The sequence below is a fragment of the Mercenaria mercenaria genome, chromosome 13, assembly GCF_021730395.1.
Source record: "Mercenaria mercenaria strain notata chromosome 13, MADL_Memer_1, whole genome shotgun sequence".
Lineage (NCBI taxonomy): Eukaryota > Metazoa > Mollusca > Bivalvia > Venerida > Veneridae > Mercenaria > Mercenaria mercenaria.
Genome location: NC_069373.1, coordinates 24096871 through 24114624, shown reverse-complemented (window position 1 = coordinate 24114624; position 17754 = coordinate 24096871). Strand labels below are relative to the sequence as shown.

General features: G+C 36.4%; 1 protein-coding gene across 10 annotated transcripts in view; it reads right to left on the bottom strand.

The window, feature by feature from the left end:
* LOC123529326 (membrane-associated guanylate kinase, WW and PDZ domain-containing protein 3-like) overlaps nucleotides 1-17754 on the bottom strand; it is a 284542-nt gene that overhangs the window by 88072 nt on the left and 178716 nt on the right. For 8 of the 10 annotated variants that reach the window (XM_053521338.1, XM_053521345.1, XM_053521342.1 and 5 more), the window contains one exon: nucleotides 5520-5594. The exons of 1 other annotated variant lie outside the window; for it this stretch is intronic. In XM_053521338.1, the coding sequence (XP_053377313.1) occupies nucleotides 5520-5594 (75 nt within the window). The remainder of the gene's footprint in view (nucleotides 1-5519; nucleotides 5595-17754) is intronic. One more of the 10 variants, XM_045309616.2, reaches the window with a different exon arrangement.

Here is a 17754-nt window from a genome sequence, read left to right as displayed (position 1 = left end):
CATTAAGATTGGACCAAAAATGTGGTCTCTTAAGTGTAAACATGTATTTTCTTTAACCTAGTAACCTAGTTTTTGAGCCAAGATGACCTACATTCGAACTTGACCTAGATTTGATCAAGGCAAATCATTCTGACCAAAGTTCATAAACCTAAATTGAAAAATACAGCGCCTATTGCATACAAACGTTTTTCTTTGATTTGCCCTAGCGACCTAATTTTTGACCCCAGATGACCCATATTCAAACTTGACCTTAATTTCATTATCATTCTAACCAAATTTCATGAAGATCATTTGAAAAATACAGTCTCTATTGCATACACAAGGTTTTTCTTTGATTTGACCTAGTGACCTTGTTCTTGACCACAGATGACCCATATTCTAACCTGACCATCAAGGCAATCATTCTGACAAAATTTTATGAATATCGAGTGTAAAATGCAGCCCCTACAGCGTACACAAGGTTTTCCTTTAATTTGACCGGGTGACCTAGTTTTAGACCCCAGATGACCCATATTCAAACTTGACCTAGATTTTATCAGGACAAACATTCTAATTAAATTTCATGAAGATTCGGTATAAAATGCAGCCCCTATTGCATACACAAGGTTTTTTTTATTGATTTGACCTAGTGACCTAGTTTTTGTCCCTATATGACTCATATTCAAATTTGACCTACATTTTATCAAAGCAATCATTCTGACCAAACTGCATGAAGATCAACTGAAAAATACAGCCTCTATCACATACAAAAGGTTTTTCTTTGATTTGACCTAGTCTTTGACCCCAGATCCCATTTTTGAACTTGGTCTAGATTTCATCAAGGTAATCATTCTGACAAAATCATGAAGATCAGTTGAAAAATACAGCCTCGATCGCATACACAAGGTTTTTCTTTGATTTGACCTAGTGAACAAGGTTTTTCTTTGATTTGACCTAGTCTTTGACCCCAGATCCCATTTTCGAACTTGGCTAAGATTTCATCAGGGTAATCATTCTGACAAAATTTCATGAAGTTCAGTTGAAAAGTACAGCCTCTATCGCATACACAAGCTGAATGTTGACAGACGACAGACGCCGGAGAGATCACAATAACATTGCTCAGGTGAGCTAAAAATCAACGGTCTTGACTCTGCTGTAAATCATTTAATCACAACATGATGATTGCTTCACACTAATCCCTCTTGAGGTTTGTATACAGAAAGTAGGGTAAACAACTCAAATCAAGGGCCATACCTCTGCTAAAATTCACTGAAGCCTAACAGTATGCATAATAAGACTTTGCATCGATTACTTCTATAAGATTTAGTGGAAATCCACCCTATTATGTAAGAGAAGTGGCTAAAACATCATAAAATTTGATGAATCAAAGGCCATAACTCTGCTAAGAAACACAAAACTGGAACATGTCGGCAATATGCACAAGAATAAAAGGGACATAATTCATGGAAAATTTCTGCAAGAGTAATGCACCATGTGTCATATCATGTGACTAATAATGTGTAATAACTAAGTTTGAATCAAATCTGTATTTACATAATAACTGAGTAAGTGCAAAAGTAACTTGAACCTGAAAGTAAAAAGGGGGCATAACTCATCATATTGGTGCAAGCATTCCGGACCTTGTGTCATATGATCTGGGTGATGATGTGGAACAATCATTTTAAGTTTGAATAAAATCAATTTGGTCATAATAGTGATATAGTGAAAGTGCATCAGAATTTTAACCTGAAAATTTAAGTAAACAAGAGGGCTAAGATGGCCCTAGCTCACTCACCTCAGAAACACACCATTACAGTGTAAACATGTTTGACCTAGTGATTTCATGGAAACAAAATAATATTCTGACCAATTTTCATTAAAATAGAAGCAAAAATCTTGTGTAAACAAGTATTTTCTTTGATTTGACCTAGTGACTTAGTTTTTGACCCCAGATGACCCATATTTGAAACTGACCTAGATTTCATCAAGGATATTATTCTGACCAAATTTCATGAAGATCAATTGAAAATACAGCCTCTATTGCATACACAAGGTTTTTTCTTTGATTTGACTTAAGTGACCTAGTTTTTGACCCCAGATTACCCATATTCAAACTTGACCTAGATTTTAGCAAGGCAACCATTCTGACTAAATTATATGAAAATCCAGTGTAAAATGCAGCCCCTATTGCATACACAAGGTTTTTTGATCCCAGATGACCCATTTTCAAACTTGGCCTAGATTTCACCAAGGCTATCATTCTGACAAAATTTCATGAAGATCAGTTGAAAAATACAGCCTCTATCGCATACACAAGGTTTTTCTTTGATTTGAACTAGTGACCTAGTTTTTGATTACAGATGACCTGTATCTGACATTGACCATAGATTTCATCAAGGCTATCATTCTGACCAAATTTTATGAATATCAAGTGTTAAATGCAGCCCCAATTGCGTACACAAGGTTTTTCTTTAATTTGACCGGGTGACCTAGTTTTTGACACCAGATGACCCATATTCAATCTTGACCTAGATTTCATCCAGACAAATATTGTGATAAAATTTCATGAAGATTCCGTATAAAATGCAGTCCCTATTGCATACACAAGCTTTTTCTTTGATATGACCTAGTGACCTAGTTTTTGACCCAAGATGACCCATATTCGAACCTGACCTATATTTCATCAAGGCAATCATTCTGACAAAATTCATGAAGATCAATTGAAAAATACAGCTTCTATCGCATACACAAGGTTTTTCTTTGATTTGACCTAGCGACCTACTTTTTGACCCCAGATGACCCATATTCAAACTCGACCTAGATTTCATCAAGGCGATAATTCTGACCAAATTTCATGAAGATCAATTTTAAAACACAGTCTATATCACATACAGATTTTTCTATAATTTGACCTAGTGACCTAGTTTTTGACCTCAGATGACCCATATTCAAAATCGTCCTAGATTTCATCAAGGCAATCATTACGACCAAATTTCATGAAGATCAATTGAAAAATACAGCCTCTATGGCATACACAAGGTTTTTCTTTGATTTGACCTACTGACCTAGTTTTTGATCCTAGATGAACCATTTTCGAAATTGGCCTAGATTTCATCAAGGTTATCATTCTGACCAAAATTCATGAAGATAATTGAAAACTACAGCCTCTATTGCACACACAAGGTTTTTCTTTGATTTGACCTAGTGACCTAGTATTTGACCCCAGATGACCCGTTTTTGAACTCGGCCTAGATTTCATCAAGGCTATCATTCTGACTAAATTTCATGAGGATCAGTTGAAAAATACATCCTCTATCGCATACACATGCTAAATGTTGGCAGACAACAGGCGACAGGCAGATGACAGACAGACAGACACAGGACATCAAGCAATCACAAAAACTCACCTGCGAAAAAGGACATAATTCATAAAATATTGGTGCAAGAGTTATGACCCTTGTGTCAAATGATGTGGATGATGATGAGGAACAATTATTTTAAGTTTGAATCAAATCCATGTTATAATAACTGAGGTAGAGAGAAAGTGCACCAAAACTTTAACATGAAATTCTAAGTAAAAAGGGAGATAATTCATGAAATGTTGGTGCAAGACTTATAGCCCTTGTGTCATATGATGTGCGTGATGGAGTGGAACAATTCTTTTAAGTTTGAATCAAACCATTTCCGTAATAGAGATATTGTGAAAATGCATCAAAATTAACCTAAACTTCTAAGTAACAAGAGGGTCATTGACCCTAAAGTGCTCACCTGTGTACAAGGCTTCAAGTGTGTTTGTGTAAGTACAGAGTAAGGTTTCTTCTATGTTAGCCTAAATCATATACATGTCACACACATTTTTGAACCTAGGGCAATAATTTGAACAATTACAGAAATTACAAATCTAATATCACATACCAAATATTAGGGCTCTAGTTATTACTGATTCATAGAAGAAGATTTTCAAAGTTTCTTATAAAAGCCTATAGTAAGTAGATGTTAGAAATGGGGGCGTAGCCATTTTTTTTACCTAAGGGCAATAATTTGGACAAGTATGGCAGAGAGTCAAACCCTTATAACACATGCCAAATATCAAAGCTCTTGAGAAAAGGATTAGCTGAAAACCTACTTTTAACCAAAAAGACCCATAAGTTCAATGAACCGGAACCATTTGAACAACTTTGAAAGAAGGCTACCCAGAGATCATTTGTGTAAAGTTTCATCAAAATTCATTCAGTGGTTTTAGAGGAGATATTGTCTAAAGAAATTGAAGAAAAGTGACCATGCCCTCTGGTGGCCATGTTTTTTGATGAATCAGAAAAAATTTGAATAATATTTGTAGGTCACACAAGAACCATTTGTGTAAATTTATTTTAGAATCGGGTCAGCAGTTTCACACAAGTTCTACTATACACATATAGGGAAAAGTGACCACGCCCTCTGGCGGCCATATATTTGACGAATCGGTATAATTTGAACGATCTTGGTAGACTATCACAAGGACCATTTGTGTAAAATTATTTTAAAATTGGGGCAGCAGTTTCACGCAAGAAGATTTTTAAAGATTCCACTATATATACATATCGGGAAAAGTGACCACACCCTCTGGCGGGAAATGTGACCACACCCTCTGGCGGTCATGTTTTTTGACGAATCAAAATAATTTCAACAATCTTGGTAGAGGATCACACAAGGACCATTTGTGTGAAATTATTTTAAAATTGGGCTAGCAGTTTCACATAAGAACATTTTTTTTAATTTCCACTATATACATATAAGGGAAAAGTGACCATGCCCCCCCCCCCCCCCCAGGCGGCCATGTTTTTTGACGAATCGCTATAATTTGAACAATCTTGGTAAAGGGTGACATAAGGACCATTTGTGTCAAATTATTTCAAAATCAGACCATCGGTTTAGGAGGAAATTACGTTTTATGATTTTTCTAGTTTTAGCTCTGGCGGCCCATATGTGCAACCAAATGGAACCATTTGAACAATTCTGGTCTTGGGTCATCCAAGGAACATCCAAGCCAAGTTTCATCAAAATCCATTCAGTGGTTTTGGTGGAGATATCTTTTAAACACAATTGCTGATGATGGACGGACGGATACAGCGTGATCACAATAGCCCACCATGAGAATTGCTCAGGTGAACTAAAGAGGGCATAATTCATATAACATTGGTGCCAGAGTTATGGACCTTGTGTCATGATGTGGGTGGTAGAAGAAGATTTTTTTAGAAATTGTTGACACACGATGCATGATGGACATCGAGCGGTCACTAAAAAGCAAAACAGAGTTATGGAACCTGTGCAATGTAAGTCAGTTATCACAATGAATAATTGTGTGAAGTTTCAATCCATTTCCACAATGGTTACTGAGATACCAGCTTACATACAAAAATTTAACCAAATCGATGCAGAAGCCGACGCATGGGTGAGTCCAATAGCTCTACCTATTCTATAAAAAATGTTTGCAGCATTCAGAAGAATCCATTTGTGATAAACAAAACAAAAAGTGAAAATGAAATAAAAACATAACGAACCTCGCTTACTGAGTGGGGTCTTGTTTTTCTTCAATCGGGGGCGGTACGCTGAAGAACAGCAGAGACAAGAACATGCTGCGAAATCAAATATTACATGACCATGCAGAGGCCGCATATATATAAAGCAACTAATAAACACAAAAAACAGCCAAACAATACAAAGAAGTAAAACTTTGTCAATAATAACTTCTGGTAACAAAATTCAAATAAAAGTGTTACAGGCATATTTAAGCTAGCAGCCCAAGAATGAAAGGTAGTAAGAAATCACTAATGTTCTCATCAGTATATAGATATGACATTTTTACTTCTATTGTTTGTATGTAATTTGAAAAGCTGTCAAGAAATTATTTCCATGAAAGTGTTTGATTAACATCTCCTATATTAATATTTCATGAAATTCTCTTTTGTTTCGCAAGATCTAGATATATCAAGCAGACTATCCCACCTGACCTTTTCTAGGATGAGCACACAACGGTTACTGTTTTCGTATAGATCCAGATTGTTTCTCAGCAGGTAATTGCCAACTTCTTCACATGAATCAGAGGTGAAAGGCAAATGATTTATGACACAATCTCTTTCATCAAATCGTCACGGAAAACACATGCCCAACACAGGGATCAAACTCATGACCCCGCAATCAGTAGATCTGCACTCTCCCTACTGAGCTAAGCAGACAGGCATAGTTCCTGAATGAAGTTTTAGAAATTTTGGTGCAGAGAAGATACAAGAGGGCCATAATCACTCTCCTGACCCTGACTGTTTGACCTTGAATATATGTACACACTGAATAAATAATTGCAACAACTGTGTATAAACTTGTGGCCACTAAAAGGGGCCAAGAGCCACCACAAATGTGGGACAGGATCTTACAATAATGCTCAGACCAAGTTTCTTGAAGTTCACCAGTTCATGAAAAGAATTCATTAAAAGGCATTTCTAAAAGTGGCTGAGTGACCACATTTGAATAACAGAAGGACCCTGAAGGCCCGGTATAACTCATCTGACCTAGTTCTTACCCCTGATAATTTAGTATCTACTTTGGCCTAGATTTCATAGAGACAAACATTTTGACCACTTTTTGACTTCAGGTACCCCATTTTTGAACTTGATCTAGATTTCATACAGACAAACATTCTGACAAAGATTTATGATGATCAAATTGAGAAAGTGACCTCTACAGTGTTAACAAAGTTATTCCAAGATATGACCTAATTACCTAGTTTCTTTCCCAAGTGACCCAGTTACAAACTAGAAGATGCTTTTATAGAAAAGCACATGTCTCCCCCAATGCATAGTCATATAGGGAAGAAGTCAATAGGGGATAGGAATAAAAGTCAAAGAGACACGGTTGACTGCAATAGGGATCAACTACGTGGCATGTCCAATCATCCTACTAAGTTTCAACATACTGGGCCTAGTGGTTCTCAAGTTATGAATTGGAAATGATTTTCCATGTTCAGGCCCCTGTGACCTTGACCTTTGATCGAGTGACCCCTAAAATCAGTATGGGTCATCTACTCTGCATGTCCAATCATCCTATTTAGTTTTAACATTCTGGGTCAAGTAGTTCTCAAGTTATTGATTGAAAAGAGTTTTCTATGTTCAGCCCCCTTTGACCTTGACCTTTGATTGAGTGACCCCAAAAACAATATGGGTCATCTACTCTGTAAGTCCTATCATCCTATGAAGTTTGAAAGTTTAGGGTTCAAATGGTTCTCAAGTTATTGACTGGAAATGGATTTCCATGTTCTGTCCGCTGCGACCTTGACCTTTACTAGTGTGACCCCAAAAACAATAGGGGTCATCTACTCTGTAAGTCCTATCGAAGACTGCTTCGGCAAGTATGCTGCCTCGTTAAATAAAGTCTTTATTATTATTATTATTATTATTACTCTATGAAGTTTCAACATTCTGGGTCAAGTGGTTCTCAAGTTACTGACTGGAAATGGATTTCCATGTTCTGTTAGCTGCGACCTTGACCTTTAATAGTGACCCCAAAATCAATAGGGGTCATCTACTCTGCATGTCCAATCATCCTATGAAGTTTCGACATTCTGGGTCAAGTGATTCTCAAGTTATTGACTGGAAATGGTTTTCCATGTTCAGGACCTTTATTAGAGTGACCCAAAAATCAATAGGGGTCATCTACTCTGCATGACCAATTATCCTATGAAGTTTCAACATTCTGGGTCAGTGATTCTCAAGTTATTGATCGGAAATTGTTTTCCATGTTCAGGCCCCTGTGACCTTGACCTTTATTAGAGTCACCCCAAAATCAATAGCGGTCATCTACTCTGCATGACCAATCTTCCCATGAAGTTTCAACATTCTGTCAAGTGGTTCTTAAATTACTGATTGGAAATGGTTTTCCATGTTCAGGCTCCTGTGACCTTGACCTTTATTAGAGTGACCCCAAAATTGATAAGGGTCATCTACTTTGCATGACCAATCATCCTATGAAGTTTCAACATTCTTGGTCAAGTGCTTCTCAAGTTATTGATCGGAAATGGCTTCCATGTTCAGGCCCCTGTGACCTTGACCTTTGATGGAGTAACCCCAAAAACAATAGGGGTTATCTACTCCATAAGCCCTGCCACCCTATGAAGCTTGAAGGTTCTAGGTCAAATGGTTCTGAATGAAGTGTGATGGACAGGGCAGAAACAATATGTCTCCCCCAGGAGACATAATTTATGCCAGATTTCACAGGCAAACACTCTGACCAAGTCTCATGGAGATCAGGTAAAACAAGAGCTGTCTCCATAGGATGACACATGCCCCCGATGGCACTTTAAATGAATAGTTATGGCCGATGTTCGAGTTTAGGACCTTTGACCTACGGAGCTGGGTCTTGCGCGCGACACGTCGTCTTACTGTGTCAAACATTTATGCGTATTTATTTTAAAATCCATGCATGAATGACAAAGATATGGACCGGACACGCCCATCAATGCGCTATCATGAAAAAAGACCTTTAACATCTAAGTGTGACCTTGACCTTTGAGCTACGGACCTGGGTCTTGCGCATGACACGTCGTCTTACTGTGGTACACATTCATGCCAAGTTATTTGAAAATCCATCCATCGATGACAAAGATATGGACCGGATACGCCCATCAATGCACTATCCCTTAATGTCTAAGTGTGACCTTGACCTTTGAGGTACGGACCTGGGTCTTGCGCGCGACACGTCGTCTTACTGTGGTACACATTCATGCAAAGTTATTTGAAAATCCATCCATCGATGACAAAGATATGGACCGGACACGCCCATCAATGCAATAACCTTTAATGTCTAAGTGTGACCTTGACCTTTGAGCTACGGACCTGGGTCTTGCGCGCGTCACGTCGTCTTACTGTGGTACACATTCATGCCAAGTTATTTGAAAATCCATCCATCGATGACAAAGATATGGACCGGACACGAAAAATGCGGACAGACCGACAGACCAACAGACCGACAGACAGACGGTTCAAAAACTATATGCCTCCCTTCGGGGGCATAAAAAAGTGTGGCCTTAGTCTTTCTATGACTAACTTAGTGACCTAGTTTTTTCATCAAAATAATCAAGCTTCAATTTCACAAACATTCTGACATTTAAAAAAGATAAGGTAGAAAATGTGGTCTTTAAAATATTGACCTAATGATTCCAGATGACCCAGTAAGGAACGCATCTGAAATTTCATTGAGGTTAATACTCTGTCCAAATTTTATCAAGAGAGAGCTAAATTTGTCACCTCGAGAGTGTTAACAGTTAAATTGTTGACAAAAGACACATGGTGATCACTGGAGCTCAACTTTGGCAATTTGTGCTCAGGTGGGCTAAAACTTGGGAGAAAACCTTATAATGATGCTACAAACCAAGTTTGATGAAGATCAATCTAGCAGTTCATCAGAAAAATCGTTTTAAGGTATTACTATTTTCAGCTCTAGTGGCCAGCTCCCCCATTTCCATAAATTTAGAAAGGACCTTACAATGATGCTAAAGATCAAACTTGATGAAGCTTGTGAGAAGAAGTTACTCTAAGTGTACTTAATTAGCACAGCTAAATTTAGCCCAAACACATTAAATTGAGTAGTTTCAACTTATTAGCGCCTACTTGTATTAGTGCAGTATCAACAACGCTAAAATAACCAATTGGCGGTATCTGAAACACCAATTTCGGATGAAATACAGAATGGCCCGAATGTGACCTCTGTATTAAACAGTTCTGCCCAGGACTATATACATGTTTTTTCTTTAAAAAATATTATATATTATGTATATGTTATAACATCATTTTACATTTCTCCAGTCTGGTGGTATATTCAGTAACATAAAAATCATATACTCATTGGAAAATTCTGCACTAGGTACTGGCCTACATACAGATCCTGCAACAAATACAGTCAAAAATTGCAAATTTTCAAATTTTACGACATAGAACTGCTGAAATTAACAATAGAAAATCAAACTTGTTTTTTGACAATTAATGCAAAACTAATTAAGACACTTCAAAAACTTTAAAAAAGTTCCTATTTTCCCCCCTTGAAGTTTTTAAGAATACTGTATTATATCAATGGCATTGTCCATCAAGAAAACACTCTGTTGCAGTATAGGTGAACGGACAAGGAGCTGTGTTTTCAAAACGCAAAATAATCCCCTACGGCGTATGACCAGTGATGTTGTCTTTTGAGGTTTATAGTTTAAAGGTGAAGATCAAATGAAGGTCAGTCATCTATATAAAGGTCACTTTGTAGGTCTTGCCAGTTTGTTGAGTGCAAATATGAACTAAATTGGGTCATTTATATTGGCTGTGGGACCAAAAATGTTGTTTATTAAAGTTTAAAGTTTGAAGGTGAAGGTCATATAACAGTCAAGGTAATTTATGTATAAGTCAGTTTGTAGGTCTTGCTACAAGGATTGTTGAGTGTGCGTATGAACTAAATTTGGTCCATTTTGTGGGCTATAAGGTTTAAAGTTTGAAAGTCATAAAACGGTCATTTATATTTAGGTCAGTTATAGGTATTGCAACAAGAATTGTTGTTTGTATGAATTTATTCAGGTCAGTAATGCGGCTGTAGATGAAAATGGTTAAAGCTCAGATGGAATTTGGATGGACATATGGACAGACAGTTCAGTCGCTATATGCATCAATATATTTCTCTGTATAGCTGAACACTCTCTTTGGCATATCTGGCTAGTCTATCAATGAAGAATAATTGTCTCTTTATTGCACTCTACAGATGTGTTATTTGATTTATAAACTTTTAATAGGGAATCTAATTTCTTGACAATTTAGCAATATCATTTATTTGTGCAAAATATTACATAGCCAATATTATAGTTAAAAGTCAAAAGTTAAATTTCATTGAAATCAAATACATGGTTATTAAAATACACAGAATAGACTGACTATATTTAATATTTCTGTGGTCTTTGTTTCTGTAATACTTCAAACTGAGTACTGCCTGTTCTAAGCAGGATAAATTGTGGGTTATTACATGTAATATTCTTTTAACTGAAACTCACTATTTTTAAACTGAAAACTACCATTACATGAGTGTCTTCATACTGAAATTATTACATGAGTTGAATAAAATGATAAATGCATGGCTCTGCTAAGCATTTTATCAATTTTGTTCAACAAATTAATAAATTAATGTTGAAAGACACAAAATGTAATATTCTGTTTAACACATTCTGAAACATCAATATTTCTTCTTTCTTTAACTACTACAGACCAAGTCAAATCCACCATCTGTCACAGTTAACGTCTCTCTTACTTAAAAGGACGGCAACATGGAAGTTTTATTACAAAAGTATAATATCAAAATTATGTAATGGCTATATTTCATTCCAAAGACAACGTGAAGCATGTGATCAATTGTAATTATTTCATTCTTTCAACATGTAAGCAAATAGTTTGATATTGTTATATGCTTTTCATTAGCATCTTTTGTGGATATTTAAGTCTGTTCACATGAAGTCACGTCAGGCACTGCAGGAGCATTTACAAAAATTAAATAGTATTACATGTTGAAGCTAATTACAAACATATAAACAATCATTTTTTCAAAATTTCCTGATTTTTTCTTAAATCAAAAGCCTATCTATTAAAATCAGTATCAATTGTTACTTTTGTCAAAAGGGGCATTTCTCAAAATATAACTGTAAACCTAGAAATGTTCGCGGATACTATATTTCGCGTTTTGCAAAACGTAGACAATTTCGCAGATACAATTATTCGTGGAATCATATCCATCGCGAATCCCGCGAAAATGAAGTCGCAAGTGCATATATTTAGTATGCTAAGGTAAGTATCACGGCATTATTGCATTTATAGTATTATCAAAAACATACAGTTTTATTGTACCCCTTAATTATAAATCCACCCCAAGCCCTAACGACAAATCATGTATGCATGAAAAGTTTCGTGAACAGTTGTCATGTACTTCTTCCAATTGGTCATATTCAACTGAGCAATTGATATTACTAGAATTTGAGATATTAAAGTGGATTATTTTTATACGACTCCTGTAATATTTAATACATTAACACTGATAAGAAAAGGTTAACTGCATTAATCTATATTATTCAAAGGAATTGAAAGGATTTACGTCAGTGTCTAGGCATTTGTAAGTACAGGACCATTTTGTAGCGATCTATTTAAGCTGAAGCTAAAATCTTTCGCGTTTTTGTTAGAGTTTTTTGCGGCTATTTAATTTCACGGTTATATACCACCCGCAAAAGGCGCTAATTTAAAAAGCGCGAAAACATTTCTAGGTTTACATTATACTGAAATGTTAAGACGAGACAAGATGAAACACCGAGAAAATGATCAGGTCAGACAGGATCAGAGAAGAATTTCCACAATTGATCAAGCTCATGACTATCTGTAGAGTACTGCCAGTAAGTTCTGTTGAATGTGAAAGAGGTTTTTTGGCACAAAACCTCATCAAGACACGGACGAGATTTAGCCTTAACATCGAATTATTAGATGAATTAATGCAAATCTCAATCAATGGACCCAAACTGCAGGCATTCAACCCACTGCCTATATATCACATGTGGCGTGACAAAAGACACAGACACATTTTTGTAAACACAAACAAGCAGGACAAACTGGTGCAAAAAATATAGCAGTGGTTAACTTAGTTTGCTATATCCTACTACTTTATAAACAAGAGATCACAGAGTGATCTTGGCGCCCACCAATGTGCCATTTTTGAGTGTTCCAAATTTCAAGACTTATTGACTACCTCAAGGTCAAATTTCATTTCCGTACACAACACTGTGCATGTGGTCCAAATTCAAAAGCTGTAGCTTGAGAAATGTGAAAGTAGGTCACTAGGTCAATGTCAAGGTCAAAGTTTGTTTCAGTACACAATCCTATGCATGTGATCTAAATTTGTAGCTACAGAAATGTGAAAGTAGGTCACTAGGTCAATCTTAAGGTCAAAGTCCGTTTCGGTACATAAAACTATGCAAGTGGTCCAAATTTGAAGGCTGTAGCTTGAGAAATGTAAAAGTAGGTCATTAGGTCAAAACAGAGGTCAAATTCTATTTCGGAATACAAAACTATGTATGTGGTCCAAATTTGAAGCCTGTACCTTCAAAAATGTGAAAGTAGGTCACTAGGTCAATGTAAAGGTCAAAGTTCATTTCGGTACACAAAACTATGCATGTGGTCCAAATTTGAAGGCTATAGCTTGAGAAATGTAAAAGTAGGTCACTAGGTCAAAATCAAGGTCAAATTTTATTTCAGAATACAAAACTATGCATGTGGTCCAAATTTGAAGCCTGTACCTTAAAAATGTGAAAGTAGGTCACTAGGTCAATGTAAAGGTCAAAGTTCATTTCCGTACACAAAACTATGCATGTGGCCCAAATTTGAAGGCTGTAGCTTGAGATATGTAAAAGTAGGTCACTAGGTCAAAATCATGGTCAAATTTTATTTCGGAATACAAAACTATGCATGTGGTCCAAATTTGAAGCCTGTACCTTAAAAATGTGAAAGTAGGTCACTAGGTCAATGTGAAGGTCAAAGTTTTTTTTGGCACACAAAACTATGCATGTGGTCCAAATTTGAAGGCTGTAGCTTGAGAAATGTGAAAGTAGGTCACTAGGGCAAAATCAATGTTAAATTTCATTTTGAAACACGGAACTATGCATATGGTCCAAATTTGACGCCTGTACCTTCAAAATGTGAAAGTAGGTCACTAGGTCAAAATCAAGGTCAAAGTTTTTTCCAGTGCACAAAACTATGCATGTGGTCCAAATTTGAAGGCTGTAGCTACAGAAATGTGAAAGTAGGTCACTAGGTCAAAATCAAGGTCAACTCATGTCAAGGTTCATCTTGCCACTCAAAAATATACAAGTGGTCCGAATTTGAAGGCTGTAGCTACAGAAATGTGAAAGTAGGTCACTAGGTCAAAATCAAGGTCAACTCGTGTCAAGGTTCATCTTGCCACTCAAAAATATACATGTGGTCTAAATTTGAATGTTTTAGTTATTGACAAGAACATTTTAAAACTTTTCCCTATATAAGTTTATATGAACCATGTGACCCCGGGGCGAAGCCATTTTTGACCCTAGGGAGAAAATTTGAACAAACTTGGTAGAGAACCACTAGATGATGCTACATTACAAGTATCAAAGCCTTAGGCTTTGTGGTTTGGACAAGAAGATTTTCAAAGTTTTTCCTTATGTAAGTCTATGTAAACCATATGACCCCCAGGATGGGGCCATATTTGACCCTAGGGGTATAATATGAACAATCTTAGTTGAAGACCACTAGATGATGTCACATACAAAATATCAAAGCCCTAGGCCCTGTGGTTTTGTCCAAGGGGTTATTCAAAGTTTTTCCCTTTATAAGTCATTATAAACTATGTGACCCCCAGGGCGGGGCCATATTTGTCACCAGAGAAATAATTTGAATCATCTTGGTAGAGGACCACTAGATGATTCTTCAAACCAAATATCAAAGCCCTAGGCTCTGTGGTTTTGGATAAGAAGGTTTTCAAAGTTTTTCCCTATATAAATCTATGTAAAATATAGAAATAAACAAAGGGCCATAACTCACTCATAAATTGTTGAACCAGTCTGATTTTCAGGGGGACACAACTAGGGTACCAATACATCATTCTGACAAAGTTTAGTCAAAATCCCACCAGTAGTTTCTGAGGAGATGCGATAACGAGAAATTGTTAATGGACGGACGGACGGACGGAATGACGGACGGACGGACCACGGACGCAGAGTGATTTTAATAGCCCACCATCTGATGATGGTGGGCTAATAAAAATGTAGTGGCTAGGTGCAGCACAACGCAAAACCCATAAGACCGCTCGATGCTGTTATATCCCAGGACAATAATTTTTGTAAGATTCGTTTCTGACGTAAAATGGTGCTAAAATACCTTGGCAAAATTGTCCTTTTCAGTATTTTGGAGAAAATAAGAAAATTCCAACAAAGTAACTATCAGATACAACACATATTAACTTTTATCATTGTATGATTAGTTACTGAGAACGGTATATCTTTTATAATGCATGACACCGTAATCTCTTTGAACTATCGCGTTAAAAATGAAAGACTACATATAAATACGGTGGGTAGGGTAACCATAATATAATTAATTGACGTGACGTAATTTGTCTCAGACCGATAAGATTTCAAAATTTCCGGAGCCCTGGCCATTACTATACTGAATTGTGATGCCAATAACCGATAAAGATTCATTTTATAAGAAAAAAATCACATTTTCTACCTCCATTCATATATGTCCATGTTACCTGGTAGAAAGTGCATGAGACACATTTAATCTAGTCCCTTTCATTTATACATGTCACATTTCGTTGAACCATGATGTCATAAGCCTCTGACTGATAAAATAATTCTCTGATCTACTTAATGCAGGTTCAAACACCATCTGTATGTGCGCATATTCTTTTCTTTCCACACTGTTTTGTACAAAGAATATTGGTCAGTTTACTCACTGTGTGTTTCTTTAGTGCTCATTTCCATGTTTTGCAGATATACAGAGTGATTCTCATCACACAAAAAAGATAAATCCTGCTTAGGTGGGTTAAAAATGGAATTCATTGAAAGAAAGACCACAGATGCATTCATAATCAAACAATAAGTGAAAACTGTTAGTCATCTTAGAAACAAAAAATTAAAACATGCAAAAAGATAAAATGTAAAATATATTAAGAAAGATAGAAGAAAGACTATAAGAGATAGCTCTTCTAAACTAATATCTGAGAGATAAGGACAGCTACAATTCCTAAAATGGAAACAGATATTTTAGTACTTCTTTCTGTAGTTTTTTTTCTGTTTGTAAAACCTAATGAATACAAATCCCAGTCAGATGGACAAAGTACATGTTCTACATCAGTACAACAGGTTGTCACAGCTCTCAATATATTTTGTATAGTTGTGCTAAAGAGGTAGCAGGGCATGGAACTCCTTACAATATGCAAATGGATGATGTATTTGAACTGGATTGAAACTGCAGGAGGAGTTCAGTACACAAAATAACTGACATACTTGAAATATGGGAAGTCAAACAAGAGGGCCAAGATGGCCCTAGGTCGCTCACCTAAGAAACACACCATAACAGTGTAAAACATGTTTAACCTAGTGATTTCATGGAAACAAATATTCTGACCAATTTTCATTAAGATTGGACCAAAAAATTGGTCTCTTGTGATAAAACAAGCATTTTCTTAAATGATGATATGACCTAGTTTTTGACCCTAGATGACCCATGTTCAAACTCGACCTAGATTTTATCAAGGCAATCATTACGACCAAAATTCATGAAGATCAATTGAAAAATACAGCCTCTATCACATACACAAGTTTTTTCTTTGATTTGACCAAGTGACCTAGTTTTTGACCTCAGATGACCCATATTCAAATTCGACCTAGATTTCATTAAGGCAATCATCCTGACCAAATTTCATAAAAATCAATTGAAAAAAACAGTCTCTATCGCATACACAAGATTTTTCTTTAATTTGACCTAGTGACCTACTTTTTGACCTCAGATAACCCATATTCAAACTCGACCTAGACTTCATCAAGGCAATCACTCTGACTAAATTTCATGAAGATCAACTGAAAACTACATCCTCAATTGCATACACAATGTTTTTCTTCGATTTGACCTAGTGACCTAGTTTTTGACCCCAGATGACCCATTTTCGAACTCGGCCTAGATTTTATCAAGGTAATCATTCTGGCTAAATTTCATGAAGATCAGCTGAAAAATACAGCCTCTAACGCATACACAAGGTTTTTCCTTGATTTGACCTAGTGACCTAGTTTTTGATCCCAGATGACCCATTTTCGAACCTGGCCTAGATTTCATCAAGGTAATCATTCTGACCAAAATTCATGAAGATCAATTGAAAAATACCGCCTCTATCGCATACACAAGGTTTCTCTTTGATTTGACCTAGTAACCTAGTTTTTGATCCGAGATGACCCATTTTCGAACTCAGCCTAGATTTCATCAAGGCAATCATTCTGACCAATACTCATGAAGATCAATTGAAAAATACAGCCTCTATCGCATACACAAGGTTTTTCTTTGATTTGACCTACTGACCTAGTTTTTGATCCGAGATGACCCATTTTCAAACTCGGCCTATATTTCATCAAGGTTATCATTCTGACCAATATTCATGAAGATTAGTTGAAAAATACAGCCTCTATCGCATACACAAGGTTTTTCTTTGATTTGACCTAGTGACCTAGTTTTTGACCCAAGATGACCCATTTTCGAACTCGGCCTAGATTTCATCAAGGCTATCATTCTGACCAATAATCATGAAGGTTAATTGAACAAGAGGACCATGATGGTCCTGAATCGCTCACCTATCCCCACATGACCCAGTGTTGAACTGAGTTTGACGTCGTTATTTCTATTATTTGACATAGTCACCTAGTTTTTGAGCACAAGTGACCTAGATATCATCAAGATAAAAAATTCTGACCAATTTTCATGAAGATCAATTGAAAAATATGGCCTCTAGAGAGGTTACAAGGTTTTCCTATTATTTGACCTAATGACCTAGTTTTTGGAGGCACGTGACCCACTTTTAAATTTGACCTAGATATCATCAAGGTGAACATTCTCACTAATTTTCATGAAGATCTCGTGAAAAATATGACCTCTAGAGAGGTCACAAGGTTTTTCTATTTTTCGACCTACTGACCTAGTTTTTGACCGCACATGACCC